Source organism: Leptosomus discolor, chromosome 26, assembly GCF_034619465.1.
Source record: "Leptosomus discolor isolate bLepDis1 chromosome 26, bLepDis1.hap2, whole genome shotgun sequence".
NCBI lineage: Eukaryota > Metazoa > Chordata > Aves > Leptosomiformes > Leptosomidae > Leptosomus > Leptosomus discolor.
The window spans coordinates 77380-94589 of NC_141416.1; the positions used below are offsets into that span (position 1 = coordinate 77380).

At 54.0% G+C, this 17210-nt stretch overlaps 1 protein-coding gene across 6 annotated transcripts in view; it reads left to right on the forward strand.

The window, feature by feature from the left end:
• The first annotated feature begins 1867 nt into the window (after positions 1-1867).
• MEF2D (myocyte enhancer factor 2D) overlaps positions 1868-17210 on the forward strand; it is a 32673-nt gene continuing 17330 nt past the window's right edge. For 3 of the 6 annotated variants that reach the window (XM_086478522.1, XM_086478521.1, XM_086478523.1), the window contains exons 1-3: positions 1868-1921; positions 7483-7686; positions 14972-15106. In XM_086478522.1, the coding sequence (XP_086334648.1) occupies positions 1868-1921; positions 7483-7686; positions 14972-15106 (393 nt within the window). Of the gene's footprint in view, positions 1922-7482; positions 7687-14683; positions 14822-14971; positions 15114-17210 lie in introns of all 6 variants that reach the window. The other 3 variants (XM_086478519.1, XM_086478520.1, XM_086478526.1) reach the window with 2 other exon arrangements.

Genomic DNA, 17210 nt, shown 5'->3' on the forward strand with positions numbered 1-17210 from the left:
GCTGACAAATAATGATTTGAGCACCAAATGCCTTCCCTATATGATTTGTCCTTGCAAAGAGTCTTCCTGGTGGGATTTATGAGACAAAAAGGGGTTGGTTTTTTTTTGCTGCTCTTCATCTCACCGATCTCCTTACTGGGCTCATCTTCCCTGGAGGGCAAATTGTGGATGTCGGGGAGGCAAAAGTCTCCCCATTCCCTTCTCAGCTGCTCAAACCAGTGCTGAAACCACAGAACGTGCTGCATGATGAATAATTTTAGCCAAAAACAAACAAAAAAAAAAGGCAGAGGAAAAGATTAAGTGACTCACACGACTCAATGAACCCCGAAAAACAAGTGTGGGAGTGAGACCATCAGGGCTTGTTTGTTGTCGGAGTGTGGTCTGATGAGGAGGCAAAGGACAGGGTCAAGGTCCCTGGGGAGCTCTGTGCTCTGGGGTGGGAGAGGAGCAGGAGGAGCTCGGTCGGGGCTGGCTGCGGATGCTGCGGGTGAATTTGGGATGATGGGAGGAGAGAAAAAGCTTTATTTATTTTTTTTCTTGTGCATGTTTTTTGTAACAAGACCGAGGGCTGGGGGCTGCCAAGTCGAGGCAGATAGGAAGCTATTTTGGGACTGACTTTTTCCTCTGCCCGGGTTTTGGCATGGGGCACCCTCGCCTTAAATGCAGTGTTCTTGCTGCTCTTATCCAGCTGTTCGGGGAGAGAATCAGGAGAAAACCTTACCTGTGGGGAAAATGGACTGGCTGAGTTTCCCCCTTTATCCCCCTTGCTGCACTGAAAAATGGGGTGAAATAGGACTGTGGGGGTTGTGTCTGTGTCCACAGGTGTCCTGGTATATCCACAGCCTCCAGCATCGGGGATGCAGGTGCCCGGGGAGAGGCTGAGCCTCTGCCCTGTTATCCAGTGCAGGGTCATGGAGTGAGTCTGAGAAAGGAGCCGTGTGGGTCCCCTGGGACCTGCAGCCCTCACCCCTTTGGGGGAAGGAGATGTAGAGTGACCAATATCCCTGAGGTGATCCGCAAACCCCCCAGATCGATGGAAACAACTGGTGTCTGGCCGCTGGTGAGCCTGGTTGAACCCTGGGGCTGTCTTGGCTTCCTTCCGAGTCGTCCTTCCCCTCGCCCATAAGAATTAGGTTTCTGTGCCTGATTATAGGGTTTTTTTAAGTAACCAAAGACATTTTAAAATTCCAAATTGAAGATTAATGCAGAAATTGGAGACAGATTTAAATTGCCCAAGCTAATCACCAGTCACTCGACTGCTTATGACTTTATTACGAGAAGAAAAAAAAAAAGTGGAGTGTCACGGAGGAATAATGATTCACAAGCTCGTTGCTGCCGTCTCCTCCTTCTCGATGAACATCACCGTGCCCAGCCCACACGTGTCCTGCAGCGCAGGCGTTTTTGGGCTCCATCCTTGGTGTTTTTCGAGACCAGGTTGGATCAATCCCTCTGCAACCCTCCAGAGCTGAGCGGGAGGATGGAGCAGAGACCTGGGACTGGGGCGGGGCAGGAGCCGTGGCAGCAGTGGTGAGGATTTTGGGGGGCTGTCGGATCCTGGATGGGGTTTGGGGACAGACGGTCTCACTCCTGTCTCTGTCTTTGTGCAGGTTTCTGAGCAGCCACTGACGGCACAGCCCTGTGGGATCCGGCCACGCAGGAGGATACCATGAACTGAGCAAGGAGCAACACAAAACTTTTTTTTTTTTTTTTTTTTTTAATTTGGGCTTTTTTGGGGGGCTGTTTTGCATTCAAAAAAAAAATAACAACAGCCCCCCACGCTCTTTAATGCAAGCATTTTAAAACGGGGTTACTTTTCCCCTCCCCTGAACCGAAGTCGTCCCAGGTGCGGTGAGGATTTCCGGCAAAGATGGGGAGAAAAAAGATACAGATCCAGCGGATCACAGATGAGCGCAATCGGCAGGTCGGTGCTTTCCCTTCAGCTCTCCGCTCCTTCCTCGCCAGCTTTCCTCCCATTGGGTATTTTAAGGGTTCTGCTTCTAAATGCCCCATTTCTATCCCATTTTGGGCCAACCAGTGTTTTTCTCTCCCAACCCATAAAAAAAGCAGATTGGCAAAACTCGACACTGGGGGCCAGATTCAGGCAGATACCCAGAACCAGGCAAACGGCCCCGTTTTGCCGTGGCGGGGAGCCGCGGCCCCCACCCAGGCGTTGCTCGTCGTCTTGGAGCTCCTCACGCCATTTCCATCTAAGCGCTTTTCCAGAAGAAAGTATCTTCTCCAGTTAGTTCCCTTTTTTATTTTTTTTTTTTGTCTTGCAGAAAATATGTTTCAGTTGACATTTTCCATGAGGTTTTTCCAACAAAAAACAGCCACAACAAGTATTCATTTTTCTGAACACAAACAACCCAAATTATTATTTTTTTTTTCAGTTGAAAATTTATATGGGTCTAGGTTTTTTTCCCTTGTGCTCTGTTGAAGCCAAGCCCTAGACACGCACGCATGTGCATGTGTGTAAAAATACATGTGCGTATCTCAGAGGAAAACAGAAAAATTAATCAGATTTTTCCCTAATTTACATATTCCTTCAGTCAGACGGCTTGAGCGGCAGCACTTTGCCTGACCAGGTTTGCTCTGTCAATGGATTTCCCTGTAACCACCAGATTTTCAGGCAGGTCCCTTTGCTCTGTGGCTTCCCATGGTCCTTGGGTTTGGCTCAGCAGATCCAAGCCTCTGCGGATGCCCCAGCATGGCCTGCCATGCTTCTTTTCGACTGCTTTTATTCCAGAAAAAAAGAAAAAAAAAAAAAAAAAGTATGTGTATGTATTCCTAATGCTTAAAAAGTGGCGAATAGCAGAATTGGATGAGGTGGTTTATTGCTCCACAGCAAAACAATAGAAAATTGCAGGTTTTCTTCATTCCAGCTTTATTTGGTGGCTGGGGGATGGGCATCCACTGTTTTTTGATGATGTCCCAGTTGCTCGTGGCACTGTTGATCTCCACAATGAGCAAGAAATGGGTCATTGGGGGTTATTGAAGAAGCTGGAGTGTATTTTATGGGGCAGAGCATCGCATAGGAGAGAGCGGGATTTTCAGCTATTGGAGCCCCATTAGACGTTCAGATGAACGGAAAATATTTGGTAATGCTGGAGGTTGATGGCACAGCCTAGCCCTGTTGTATAAGCCTTCAGGGAAGGAAAGAGGCGTCCCTCTGCCAAAGGCAGAAGCCAAGGCGGTGGGGAGGCATTTTTGGGGGGCGTTGAGCTGCTCCTTGGTGCAAGGCTTGGCCAAGGGGGGTTGGAGGTGGAGACCTTTGCTGAGGTATCACTGGCCAAGCCAAGCTTGGGTGGGATTTAGTGGTGAGAGTTGCACAGCCCAGCCAGGTGCCGTGGTTTTAGCACGTCTCAGATGTCAAGTGTCCCCAGAGCCCAGCTCCCGGGACTGGGGGATGTCTGTTTTCCCTTGACAGCAGCTGTGTCTTCCAAAACCCAGCGCAGGAGCGTTGTTGCTCCCCACAGATCGCTTTGCCTTTCTGAAAACCCAGCCCAGTTTAAGTCAGGTGTCAGTGAAGCAGCAGCTGTTTAATTGGCCATCAGTGCAGGCTCTGCAATCAGTTCTTTTCGCTGCTCCTTTTCTTTGGGGAACAAGGGCACACCAAGAAGAGAGGATGCTTCGTGACGAATGGCTGCTCCAGGCAGTGGGTTGCTGATCTGCTCCAGCCACTGCAGTGGGAGCTTTGTGGGGCTGAAGCGTCTCTCACCTCACTTAAGGGGGGATGATAACCCTCCTGCTTTGTAGCCTACGTGTGCAGTGCCAGGATCTGGTCTCTGGGCTCAGAAATGTCCCATCTGACTTCATCTCGTTCCCCTTCCCTTCCTCTCCTGCTGGTGGTGCAGATCAGAGATGAGGAGCATCCACGCATGCGTGGCCGCCGTGGCTGCGGGCTGTCAGCTAAGCTGGCTTAAACCCAAGGTCTAAGAGCATCCTCAGACCATCCCTGTCTCCACAGCAGCCCCCCCTCACTGAGGTTTGAGCTGAGGGGTATGGCTCGGCTCTCCCATGCCATACCCTAGGAGCTGAGCAGCATGGCACTGCTGAATTATGCACGGGGTTTCGTGCCACGGCAACACTGCTGTCTTGCGGCTCCAGCCGTAGCGGGTGAGCGTGCACCATCCTCGGCGTGTGCCAGTGCCCAGATGGCTTCTGCAGCACCAGTGCGTGTTGGGAGAGAGAGGGATGGTGAATGGGAGCAGTGCATGGATGTGCTGGTGAAGGAGGCATTCACCGGTGGTCATGCAAGGAGGTGGAGGCAGAGCCGCTCTCGACGCCTGCGTTGCTGCTCGCTCTGCGAGTGGAGTTTGTCCCTAATGGTGATTCGGGGCCACTGAGGCATTGTCAACCTCAGGAAGGGCTGAGGTTGAGCAGGGGCTCTCCAAAGCCTTCACTGTGAGGTGAAGCTCTTCCCATGCATCTTGCACCCAACCTACAGCATCACTGAGTCCGATCCTGCTCCTGCCCTGCGTATTGCCTCCCGTGGGTGCATGGACCATGAGCCCGCATGGAGGAGACCAGAATTACAGCAGAAGCCAAAACCAGGGGAGGAAAGCAAGTAAGAGTCACTAATGTCATTAGAGGAATTACTGGAGAGGATTTGCCATAACAGATCAGACCATCAGTCCTTCAGGGCCAGCCTGCTGACTCTGGCAACGGCCAATATGGTCTGCATCAGGGGAAAGGCAAAAATCCTCTGCTAGTATGGGGCAGTAATTCCTTCCTGACCCCTTTGGTGATCGGCTTACGCCTTGAAGCATGAGATTTGATTACCCTCTTAGACTTATAAGGTTAATTCTTCTAGATGAGGCTTGTACGCGGTGGTAGAAGGTTTGGGGTTTCTGTCCCGGGTCACGGGGAGATGCGCAAGGTGTCATTAGCTGATGCTTTTGTGTGATGGGGCTGGCCAAATGGCAGATCTTTGCTTTTGTCTGCCAGAAGCGGGGGTGCCAAGACAGAGCGATACTTCTCCGCTTTGTCCCTGTCTGCAGAGGGAATATCCCCTTGTCTGTCAAGGGCCAGTTTGGTGCTTTGGGTTCTGCTGGGCTCTGCTCAGGTTGTTAGTTGATTTTGGGCAGGTAGCCCCCCACGCTCTCCTTTGTTGCTTGAGGGCAGTACCCAAACCACGCTTGTTTCTAGTCTTCGTGGCCAAGAGCTGTCCCCTTGCTCGCACGCCTTGGTCTCACCCCATTGCCTCCCATCTCGGTGGCCGAGCGGGCTTGTGGCACCCGGCAAGGTGTTTTTTGGCAAGGTGTCCCCGGCACCGATGGCTGCAGAAACAGCCACCCTCAGCTGTTCCCTCTGTCTTGGCGGAGATGCCGTGTGTTTTCCTCTCGAAGGCTCCTCAGGCTGCTTCGAGCGTGAGTCAGAGCAGCGGGGCCATCTCGGCGGGGGACAGCGAGGCACACCGTGCCGGGCTGTGACTGCTGCCAGAGCTGTGGTGGAGCAGCCGGTCTCTAGCAGGGACGTGAGACCAAAAACGCTGCTGGCATGGCACCGGAGAGCCCCAGGTTGGTTTTAGAGCCTGTCCCGCCACGGGCTGCAGGAGCAAAACCTCAGCTGCGTCACACGGTGCAGCGACGGCTGCAGTGTGGTGCTGCTGCCTTGGTCTCAGTCCGGGGAGCAGCCAGGACAAGCGACCGGCAACAGGGATTTTGAGGTGGCCTAGAGGTCGGAGGTGCCACTGGGGAGGGGGAATTGCTGGTGACACTGGCGCTGGCCCTAAAGTAATTTAATTTACGTCACAGCACGCCGATGCCAGGGCAGACACCAGCAATGTGAGCGCTGGTGCTTGCAGACCGACTGCGGTGCGAGGGAGCGCACGTGGCGGGGAGCAGCAGCACGGGGTGCCAGCCCTGCACTTCTCAGGGGCTGAGGCGATTAGAGCCGAATCTCGTTACCACTTAATCACCTCTGGGAGATGGCGAGAATGGGTGGGCAGCTCCCTGCACCCAGGGCTGCCCCTGCTCTGCCCTCCCACTGCACGGAGGGGTGCAGCTCCATCTCGAGGGGTGCTGGGTGCAGGACCCCAGTGGATGCGTGCTGGGTGCTGCCGGTGGCATGGTGGTGGGCAGCGATGCTTGTCGCCACTGGTGTGGACAGGGAAGCTCTGGGTTAAGCTCTTTGGACCGCGACCATAACGCCGCTAACTGGAGTTGAGCGAAGGCAACAGCCTTGTTCGCTCTCCTCCCTCGACGCTGCGAATTAAAGCCATTCAGCTGCAAAGTCGATGCCGTGGTGGAGGCCCTAAGTGGGGTCGAGCCCTCTCGTGCACACTTGCGGCGAGGGAGCAGCTCTTGGCACCCAAGGGCATCTCGGCTCATCTCCAGCCCTTCCCTGTGCTGCTGCTTCACCCCCGAGAACAACGCTTAAAACAAAGTAGTGACCTCCCTGCCTTTTATTTTCCTTCATTTTTATTTGCTAAGAGGTCATTGGCCAAGCATTGCGCCTTTCCCCGGCAGCATGCCGCTCGTTGCAGGGGCAGGGGGCCTTCAGTGGCTGGCTGTGCTGCAGCCGGGATGGAGAGTCCCAAACCAGCTCCTTCCCCACCAGCTGGGTCCTGTTAGGAGCGTCGCGGCGAGAGCTGAGCGTGGGCTGGGAAACGCAGCCCGACGTCTGCCCGGCGCCTGGAGCGGGTTTTGGAGCCCGCGCCCAGCTCCGTTCCTGTCTCCCAGCCAGCTTGCAAGGATCAGTCCTGCAAAAGATACCTCGTTAGCTGACAGCTCTAATGACAGCTCGTTTCAAGGCAGGGCAGGGTGGGAGGATGGCAGACACTGGCACGAGCGTGGTGACCTCGGGTGGGCGGGCGGTGTGGGAAAATGCCCTCGACAAGGTTATGGGGACAGCAAGAGGGAGGTGGCAGCAGCCAGCCAGGCACGCGGTGTGGTGGGCTCAGGGTGCCTTTGGGGAAACACATCTCTCCAGGAGAAGTGGGTGCTGGGAAGGAGGAGAGCAGGTCAGGGGTGGGGTGGGTTGGGCGAGTGGTGTGGAGCAGCACCCTGGGCAGGGTCAGGGCGGCCGAGCCCCGTGGCTCTGTGGCTCCCAGGGTCGGGTGCTCACAGTGCTGCTGCAGCAAGTGAGGACGAGATCTCTGCCGCTTGAATATACACCTTTAAAAAAAACCCAACAACCCGCAGCCCCCGGACAGATGGTAGCTCTGCTGGGGATTTTGCTGAAATTTATTTTTCTCTTGATTTGGCAATATGTGATTTCCAACGCTGATAATCATCTTTGTGCTTATGAAGTGTCTGCCTTTGGAGGATCCCAAAATAGGCAGTGATACGAACCACTTGGAAGAGAGAGGTGAGAGAGGAGAGCTTGGAGTGGTTGTCCAGTTGGGGAAGCTGAGGATGGAAGATTCTCTCTGCCCTCCCCTTCGTTTTGCTTTTCCTCCAGTGGTCATCCCAGTTTTCTCTGGGAGGTGTCGGGTCCGTGGCAGCGTGAGCTTCTGACCGCAGCTCTCCTTGCTTTCAGGTGACCTTCACCAAGCGCAAGTTTGGCTTGATGAAGAAAGCCTACGAGCTGAGCGTCCTGTGCGACTGCGAGATCGCCCTGATCATCTTCAACCACTCCAACAAGCTGTTCCAGTATGCCAGCACCGACATGGACAAGGTGCTGCTCAAGTACACAGAGTACAACGAGCCCCATGAGAGCCGGACCAATGCAGATATCATCGAGGTGAGGCCGCCCATCCTCTCCCCGGCTTTGCCGTTGTGGTGGAGGCAGGGCTGGGTCCGGCACCATAGCTGGATGCAGGAGGTTGGTGTAGGGTGGGGACGGGAGTGAGCAGATCTCCGACACTCAGTGCCAGCCTGATTTTGCATCTTTTTGGTCCAGCCTACAAAAATACTCAGTTCTGTGTGGTAGATTTTGAAGCTGTCTTGAGTTATGTGTTCATCCACTGCTGTAAAATTGAGGTGCAGGTTTGCTTTGTGGGACTTTCCCATGGTCCGGGCAAACCATGGGATGGTCTTGGAGGTGTCTCCTGGGGCTGCTGCGCTGGGGTGCCTCGGTGCAGCTGGCAGCATTGCCCCTGTCCCTTGTTTCAGATGAGCATGATGGGGTTGCAGGAGGGCACCAACTCAGAGTTGGGAGAGACCTTTGGGTGCCTCTGCCTCAACCCCTGCTCAACACATGGGTAGGTGGCGTTGCTCAAGGCTTGTGTTTTGTGGGTCTCCAAGGATGGCGAGTCCAGTCTGACCAATGCCAGACCTGCCGAGGGCACCGTGTCCAGACCTTGCTGATGCCGAGGCCGCCCTTCTCCTCCAGCCTGCCAGCATCACACGAAATGCTCGGCCACCATTTGCTGACGGTGACCCTGCGCTGGCGCTTCCCACCGCTTTGTCCTTGTCCCTGGCGCTGGCAGAGTATCGCCGGGCTCAAGCACGGGGCGTTTGGCTCGCAGGAGTGTGCCAGCAGCGTCTCGGCCATCGGTCACGTCCTCTCCCCTGGCAGCACCTGCAAAGATAGGAGCTGCTCAGTTGTCGCTTTTTGGCGCGTAGGCAGCTGCCTTTACGCCTGGACAAATTCAGGCGAACGAAAGGCTTGGCTGGGTAATTATTGTCATTACAGGCGAGCATAAATGAATGCCCACAGAGCTGTTAGTGATTGAGCGGAGCGGCGCGGCCCTGTGGAGGGCCCTGGGCGGATCGGAGGCAGCCGCTCTGCTCCGACCTCGCACGGCACGAGGCTTCGCCGCTTCAAAGTGCTGCTGGAGGAATCTGCTTCTCCTGCTGCTCAGGCCGTGCCGCTTCTGCCTTTGAATCCCTTTGGTGCATCTCTGGCAGCGCGCTCAGGCTTTGATTTCAGGAAGGAGAAAAAAAAACCCACCCCAACCTACCTCCTAAATCTTCCTCTTTTTTTTTCCCTTTTTTTTTTTTTTCTCTCTCCACAAAGCGTATCTTTTTTGAGAGGTTTGGACCCGAGGTTTTCACCTCGCTGTCCGCCCAGTTCCCAGTGACATGCTGCCGCAGCAGAACTGGGTTGAGCCACAGCCAGGCATTCAGCAGCACCTTCCTGCCCTTGCTGGGGTTTGGAGCCTGTTCTGCCAGCGCATGGTTGCGTACAGGCCTTAGAAATGGGCCAAAAAATGTCCTTTTTAGCCCATTTGAGCCAAGTAGTGGCCATCCACCATGAAAATGCTGGGGTTTTGCAGGCACGGTTCCCTGCCGTGCTAGTCAGTGCAGCCTCACCCAGCCTCTCTGGGATGCTCAGGCTGCAGCGCTCGCAGCGTTGAACAGATTTGTCTTGCCCTAAAAATACCGTAAACATTTTGGGCAGCGTTCTCTGTTCCCTTATGGTCCAAGATGCAAACACTCCCAAGCCGACAAGTTACACACAGTCCTTGGCACCCAAAGGAATACTCTGTTTGCACCACATGAAAAGCTGAATCTGCATCCAAAGCCGAGGAGAGGAGCATCGGGAGTGGAAGGATATTTGTGGATGACAAGAAAAAGCCTAAATGCGCTGGGCTTGTCACGTCTTGCCGGCAGAGCCACCTCGGAGCGAAACCCGGTGGGGTGCAGGTGGGTTTTGAGGCTGCTCGAGCATCCCTCGCCATCCTCATCATATCTTTGGAGCAGGGTTAGGGCTGCTTTAAGAGTTTTACTGTTTTCTTTCCCAAACCCCTGCCCCCCGGGAGACCATTCCTGCTCCTGGTGCAGATTTCCATTTGCCCCCCTCCACTTGCCCAGGTTGGGTCCCACCAGCCCAGCTTTGTCCCCACCGTGCACAGACCCAGTATATCTCATTTTTCTTGGTGGCTCCCCGTTGAACTTGACTCTTCCAAGGGTACCTTCGCATCCTTGAAGCTTCCCCAGCATCAAGCATTTATAGAGCCATGAAGGCACAGGCTGTGAATTTGCTACCAAATATGATTTTAAGTGGATTTTAAGGGGCTGCTGCATGGATCTGCCTTCCCTGTAGCACCCGTGGCCCCTTTCTACCAGAGGGATGCTACCCTGAATGACTCTGGCAGCATCTTGGAAAGGTTGAGGAGCAACAAGAACCTTGGTGAATCGAGGCAGAGGCCTCTTGATTTCATTTTCCCAGTGGAGGGGGAGCGAGCGGTGGCTCCCGAGGCTCAGCCAAGCCAGGGTCTTCTCTCCCAGCCAGGATGGGGTCTTCTGGGGCCGAAGGTGCTGGTACCACCCACTCCAGCTGGTACCAGTTGGTCCATTCAAATTATGTTTTAAACCCCCAGTAAACCTGAGATCCCAGGGTTTTTTTATGGTCCCAGGGAGGTGCAGTCTGTGGGGGGCACTGGGGGCTCACCATCACATGCTGCACGGGCATGCCCTCGAGGGGTTTATCCCCCGGATATTTGACGAGCTGCTCCGGGTTGAGCGTACCAAGCCCCGGTTCAAGCGGGGTTCAACACCCCAGCTGCCTTTTGGGGACCATCCCCTGCGGGGGCACCTCAGTCTTTCAGCCGTGCCAGAGATCGGCAGCAACCGTCAGGAGTGGGATTCAGCCACGCCACCCCTGCGGCTCTCTCCATGCCCAGCAAAGTCCTGGCCATTGCATGCTTTTAAGTCTGAGAAAATCTCTCCTAATGCAGAGAGGGGGGTTTCCTTAATCAGGCGGGGGACAGCTGAGGCCCCCAGACAGGCACGCTGGGTGCCACGTGCGCTCCGGGGCTGGGATCACGCCGGCTTTGCTCCTCGCTGTCGCTTCTCGTTTCCTCGCAGCCTGGCTGACGTGCCAGTTTCTGATAAGGGACTTGGACGGGAGCAGAGCTAGCCGGGCACGGGGATGCTCGGGAGCCAGTTAAAGTCACACGGCCATTTCTTTCCTTTCCTTGGCTGAATGTCCTGGGGGGGGGGGGGGCGCGGCCTGATTTTTTCCTAATTCTCCTTTGCGGCATTGTTGTTCCTCAGGGGGTGTAAAATCAGGCACTTTGCGGGGTGCTGGGGAGGCGGCAAAGTGCAGAGGCAGCTGGCGGTGCTGCGCCTTCATCCTCATCCTCATCCAGACTTTACCAAAGCCTGGGGTGAGTCTCCCTCCTCGCTAAGGGAAGTGAACCACATCCTGGTCGAGTGTCGGTTCCTCTCACATGTTCTGCGTTTCCTGCTGCTCTCTCACCCTCTTCAGGATGGAAACCTGCTCCTGCAGGAACTGGGATCACGGGAGGGGGAGCAGTGCCTGGAAGCGTGGGACCTGCAGCGGGTCCTGCCATGTGGGGCTCTGGGTAGAGTGGGGGGACGTGGAAGTAGCAGGGAGATGGGCCACTGATGAGTGGGGTTTTTTGGCCACGTGGAGTTTTCACCCTGCTTTTCTCCTTTGGAAATTTTCTGTTCTGAAGGAATTGATTGAAAATCTCTCTTATCTGAAAAATAACCATGTTCTGCTGGATGCAATCTGGCAACAAAAAGGCTTCATGCCTCTTCATGTCCTCTGTTTTCCCCTGGAAAAGGGAACGAGGAGGACAGCAATGCCCGCTGGCCCTTCTCTACTCTTTTCTAAAAGACCTTGCAGAGATCCTCTAAATGGGAATCTTTGGGGTTGATTCTCACTCCAGCAGCATCGTTTTCCTTTTACGTCATCTTGCAAAAAGCAGAAAAATGTGGGATGCACATATTTTATTTTTTTGTCAAAAAAGATGAAAAACCCAGCAGCCGATGCTTGTGTGGCTGGAAATGCCATTTTGTTGTCCCAAACCTCTTGTTGTGCAGCAGATTGCTGCAAGCCGTGCTGCTTTGGCTCATGTCCCGCTGTGACTCTGGCCCCGGTCACCCACCGCTGCCAGTGCTTCTCATCCCACCATACTGCAGATCATCCCCATCCTCTGCTGTGCCAGCTCTGGAGCCCGTCGCCCCCGCTTTCTTCCCCTCCCTGCCCACGGCTCCAGCAGCCCCAGGCTGTGGCGAGGGTTCTGATCCAACCTCACGCCCGGGAAGGGTTTTTCTCCCCCTGTGCACAACCGGCTGGATGTTTCCTGGGGCTCCTGATGGGTTTCCTACGGGAGCGGGGACGGTGGCACCGCGGCCACCCCTTGCAGTTCAGGATGCTGTGAACTGCACTCGGCAGGGACGTGTGGGTCTCAAAGACAATTAAGTTACTACTAATTTTCTTCAGTTAGTGGCCAGGGAGAGGGAAGAGACCAAGGCAAGAGCTGCTGTCTGACTTGATGCTATATTAGACACTAAATATATTCGTCCCACAGAGGAGAAAGGCCTTGGGGCGATGCCGCGAGCTGCTTGGAGGGGGTTTGCTGGGGCTGGGTGAACAGAGCTGCCTTCCCCACGTTGCTCTGCTTTCCTCAACAGAGTTTTTGAGGGAACAACCCCCCGGGATGATTTGATGAGGACTTAGAAATGGCAAAATGCCACGGCCAGCGGCATCTGCCCGTTGCTCTTCCCTGCGCTTTGTTTGGGTGGTAAATATGGGGCAGAACCGGGGGTGGGGGGAGCGAGCTGGAAGCTGCTTAAAACCCCCTGAGCTGCAGATTTTGGCAAGGAGAAGGATGTTGTTGCTCGGCCGAAACCTCTGAAAATTCGGTTGTGAGGTTCCCTTCTTCGAGGGATATTGCTCGTCCAACCCCCGCGACTCCTGAACCCGCTGGCAGCCTTTTGGCACAGGAGAAGAGCTTCCAGAGAGGCGAGGAATTTACCTTCACGTTTCCCAATCAGGGATGCGAGGGCAGAAGTGGAAGATCCAGTTACCGTCCCTGCAAAGAGAATGGCTGCGAGGTGGGCGCAGCCCCTTCATAGACACCAGAGAGTCTCCCCAGCCCAAAGGAAACCCGGCTTCATCGCTTCCAATGCTCATGGAACAACTTGTTCCATTTTGCTTCTGAAAGACGGAGGAAAAAAAGGATTTTGTCGGTTCGTTGTTTTTTTTTTTTAAAAGAAAGGCTTAACTTTCTGTCTTTTGGCTGCATTGGCGAAACAGAAGGTTTTGGGAAAAAAAAAAAATCCTCAAAAAGCAGTTTCCAGAAAGAAAAATTTAAAAAAAAAAAAAAAAGCAAAGTTCCTTCTCCACCGGCAGCAGCACCCGTTTCCTTTTTTTGGCCCATTCTAAAAGCAAACAAGGACATGTACGAAAATAGAAAAATAATAGGGAAAAATCCTTGTGAACCTGCACAAAAAGCCCTGGGAACCTCCTGTTCATGCCAATGACTCGGATTCCCACTGTCCTTCTCTATAGGAGATAATAAATAACCTGAATTAGAGGTACCAGGAATTGTTATTAGGTAATTAGGTAAAAATTATTAGGTAGCAGGAATGATTGGTAACACCAAACATGGCATCAGGTGCCACCACGACCAAGAGCGAGCCAGGTCCTTCACTGGCAGAGCTGGATGGGGATGAGGACTTTGCCCCTCTGCAGCTTAAATCTAAGTAACGAGTGTGAAAATTCAGACTGTGAAGGAGTAATTTGAATGGAAATTATTGTGAAAAGCTTCAGCTGGATGGGAAACAGGCTGGGTGATGGGGTTGGTGCCTGTGGCTTGACCCTTGCCACCCGGCGTGAGTGTCCACCAAGCCAGACCAACGGCGGGAGGTGCAGGGTGCCGTACCGATGCAGAGCGAAACCTGCCCGTGGCGTTTTCAGTCCTTCTGGAGGCATCACTGGGTTTTATCCACTCCAGCAACAATTCCCTTACAAGCTCTGTGTTTCCCAGGACTCGCAGGTAGATGAAGAGCCACTCCAGGGCCCATTTTGGCCTCAAAATAGAGGTGTTTATTACTGTTTAGGAAGAGGGGGGAGAATTGTCAAGGCTCTTAATTTTTTTATTTTTTCTTTTCCCCTGCTGAATTTGGCATGAAAAGAGATCAAGACTTCCAGGAAACTCTGTAGCTTTGACTTCTGAAAAAAATAAATTGGCAAGTGATGGTTCCGTAATAACGCCTAATTGCTTTTGGTATTTTGAAAATAGAAGGATTAAATGTGCATGTGTAACGCAATCTGCAGATTTTTCTACTGAGCCCGAAAGAGGAACTTTGGGGGTTTTCACCATCCCCTGCGCAGATCCCAAACGTGTGATTACCAGGCTCCTGTTAACGAAGGAGGAGCTCTCGTGTCGCTAGCTCTGCAGCAGCGCCCGGGACCATTGCTGCTCGTGCAGCCTGGTCTTGGCGCAGGGTTTGCTGCCCGGGCGTTGTCACCATCACCCCCAGCAGAGCTCGCTGGTGCCCGGGGACTCTGGCCGTGCCACGTCCCCTCTTGTGCTGTGGTGCCTTTGCATCTGGTAAATGCCACCCACCCGTTTTCGCCAGGGGCAAGGCGCTTTTTGTGTACTATTTTGGGGGTTATTTTCCTGTTTGTAAGGTTTTCCCTATTTTTAACAGGAGAGCAGGTACCATGGAGGTTTATTTCCCCTCCTTGTCGTTGTAGTAATTGTAGGTGACGAATGCATCTGAGCTGGTCCGGGGCCAAATTCAGCTCTGGCGTAAACAGATCCTTTGAAAGCAAAGAAGTTTCTCTCCATCCTGCTCCGCGTTGTAATTCCTAAATTAGAGTCGAAACCTGAGGGCCGGATCTTGACTCTTTAACCCTGTTTTAGTCAGTGACATCTCGGGGCGAAGGCGTTCCTTTGTGCAAGGGCAAGTCCTCATCTTTGTGGTCCGGGGGATGTCTCAGGGTGGCGGGGGTGGACCTGCCCATCCCAGGTAGCTGCCCGTGGTCCCCATCCCCACTCCTAGATCTCAAACTGTCCCGGTTGTGTTTTCAGACATTAAGAAAGAAAGGTTTTAACGGCTGTGACAGCCCGGAGCCCGACGGCGATGACTCCATAGACCAGAGCCCCTTGATGGAGGATAAATACCGTAAAGGCAGCGAGGATCTGGATATCCTGTTCAAGCGATACGGTGTAAGTACCTGCCCCTTGGCCAGAAAACCTTCATTATATGTTCTTTTTTTGTTTTGTTTTTCTTCTGTTCGATTTCCCTCCAACCTCATCCCCTGATCCCTCCCTGACACCCCCCCACCCCATGTCCCCATCCCCCCCGAAACGTAACAGGCGCTGAACAAGAAGCACAGGGAGTGCGAGAGCCCGGAAGGGGATGAAGTGTTTGCGTTGACCCCGCAGACGGAAGAGAAATATAAAAAGATTGATGAGGAGTTTGATAAAATGATGCAGAGTTACCGGCTCGCAGTGAGTAGCTGGTGGTCTGCAACCCCCCCCCCCACCCTGTTGCCTCTCCCTGGATGCCTCTAGGTGCTGGAGGGGGTGTTGGATTTTGCATGGCTTTGCTTTGGAGCCGTGCTCTGCCTTGGGAGCCGATGCGCACAGCCCACTGCAGCCCCGAATGCCCCCGGGTCTGATGGGTGAGATTCACAAGGGGCTTGGAGGGTCCCTCCTGTTTTCCACCCGGAGAAGCAGGAAGAACCCTTGGGAAAACCATTCCCGTTAGCTCCGGCATTCCCAAGCATCCTTGGCTCCGGCTGGGCAGCACAGGAGGGTATTGCTGTTCTCCCCTCCTTTGCTGCAAATACTGGATTAGGGCCTCCTTTTTCACCCTTTTTTACCCCCAGAAAAAGAATTTTTGCCTGGGTTCATGCAAGCTGGCGGCGGGTGCTGGCCCCTCACATCCCCTTGAGACTCAGCCCGGTTTGGGCTATTCAACATTAATTCCCCCCAAATCCACCAAGCCCTTGGGGCAGCTGGTGGCCGTGGCAGAAATCCAGGGAGGTTTTAGCCTGTGATCCCAGAGCCGTCACTGGGGTGGCATCAGGACAGCGCTGAAAGGGATTTGTGTCAGGACATGGGAGGAGGAGGAGGACGACACGTTTCAAATTAGTTGTTAGTTCAAGGGAGCAGAGACTATGGAAGCAGGCAAGGCTTCTTCAGAGGGATTAGCCTCGAGTTGCTGCAGCCGTAATTAATGCTGCCAGGAGCAGAAAGGAAGCTCATTTCCAAGGGCTGGATGCAGGACTGCAAAAATTACACCCGCATCACCCCACTCCAAATAATCTGCCCTTCTGTGCTTTGCAAGCCCAGCCCCGCCCCCAGCCAAGCTAAAATTCTGGCTTTTCTTGAGAATTAGGTCTTGTGAAATCCACGGCTCTTTATTTTGCTGATTCAGCAGGTGAGCGCTGTGTCGCTCTGGAGCCCAAGGACCCCAAAATCTGCATCTCCATCCCCTGCTTCTCATGTTGGGGGGGGGGGTACCCCAAGCCCTGGGAGAGCTGGGGAGGTGAAAAACGGGGTGCAGGCAGTGATGGTTGCTCACAGCTCTGCTGTGACAGCAAGCCCAGCCCTCCGGGGTGGGTTTAGTCCAGGATTAACTCCTGCAAGGCTTGACTCTGCCTCAGCCTCCTGGAGTTTCCTCACTGGTTCACTAGTGGGGGGCAAGTTTCCACCCTGACAGGCTTGCATGGGGTGGGGGTACAGCCCCGGCTGGCTGTGCACCCCGCCAGTGCCTCGCACAAGCCCTGCCACCGGTGCAAAATAGGTCAAAAAAGGAAAACAGCCTCGGAAAGCCGGGACTGCTTAGCATCTATATTTTTCTGCTGCAAAGGGAGGGCTCCAAGCAGGCTCCCGGTGCTGGAGGCAGCATCCAGACGTGCTGTAGAGGAACGGCTCATGCCCTAAAGTCATTTTGGCTGGTGGCATTCAGGTGCTGGGTGCTTTGTAGTCAGGGCGTAGCATCTGGCTCCCCCACTAAACCTCCCTGTGCAGCAAGGGACTGAGTGATGCAGGTGGAGTGTGTGCGGTTGAAGAAGATGCTTTTCCCTTTTTAACCAGCTGGGTTGGTTTTTGTGTGTGATGAGAACTAACCAGGCTCGGGGAAGCTTAACAACAGCCTTGTTTGCTGAAGAGAGGCCTTGGCGTGGCTTCTGTGTTTGGTGTTCGTAAGCGCTTTTAATGAGAACAGAAATCGGTGAGGTTTGGCTGGTGTGTGCATCTTCTCCCTCAGATTTTGGACCAATGTGCAAGTCGCCTTCCCTAGTTGTGTCCTCCCTGGGGCAGGAGAGGGGGACCTGGGACCGCTTAGCTGGTGGCCTGGGTGTGCATCTCGCTGCACGCCAGGGCAGCGTCAGCCTGACGCTTGCTTGAAGGTGCAATGGGATGCATAACGGATAAAAAGTAAAACTGCTCTCCCGTTGATGTCTCAACCTCCCGGCTTTATCATGGCGTTGCTTAAGATGCGACGGGAGGGGGGGGGGGGGGGGGAGTGGGGGGGTGTTTCAGCTTTTTCTTTCCCTTCCCGGGAACGTGCACGCACACAGACGCGTTTGCAGTGATTTATTACACA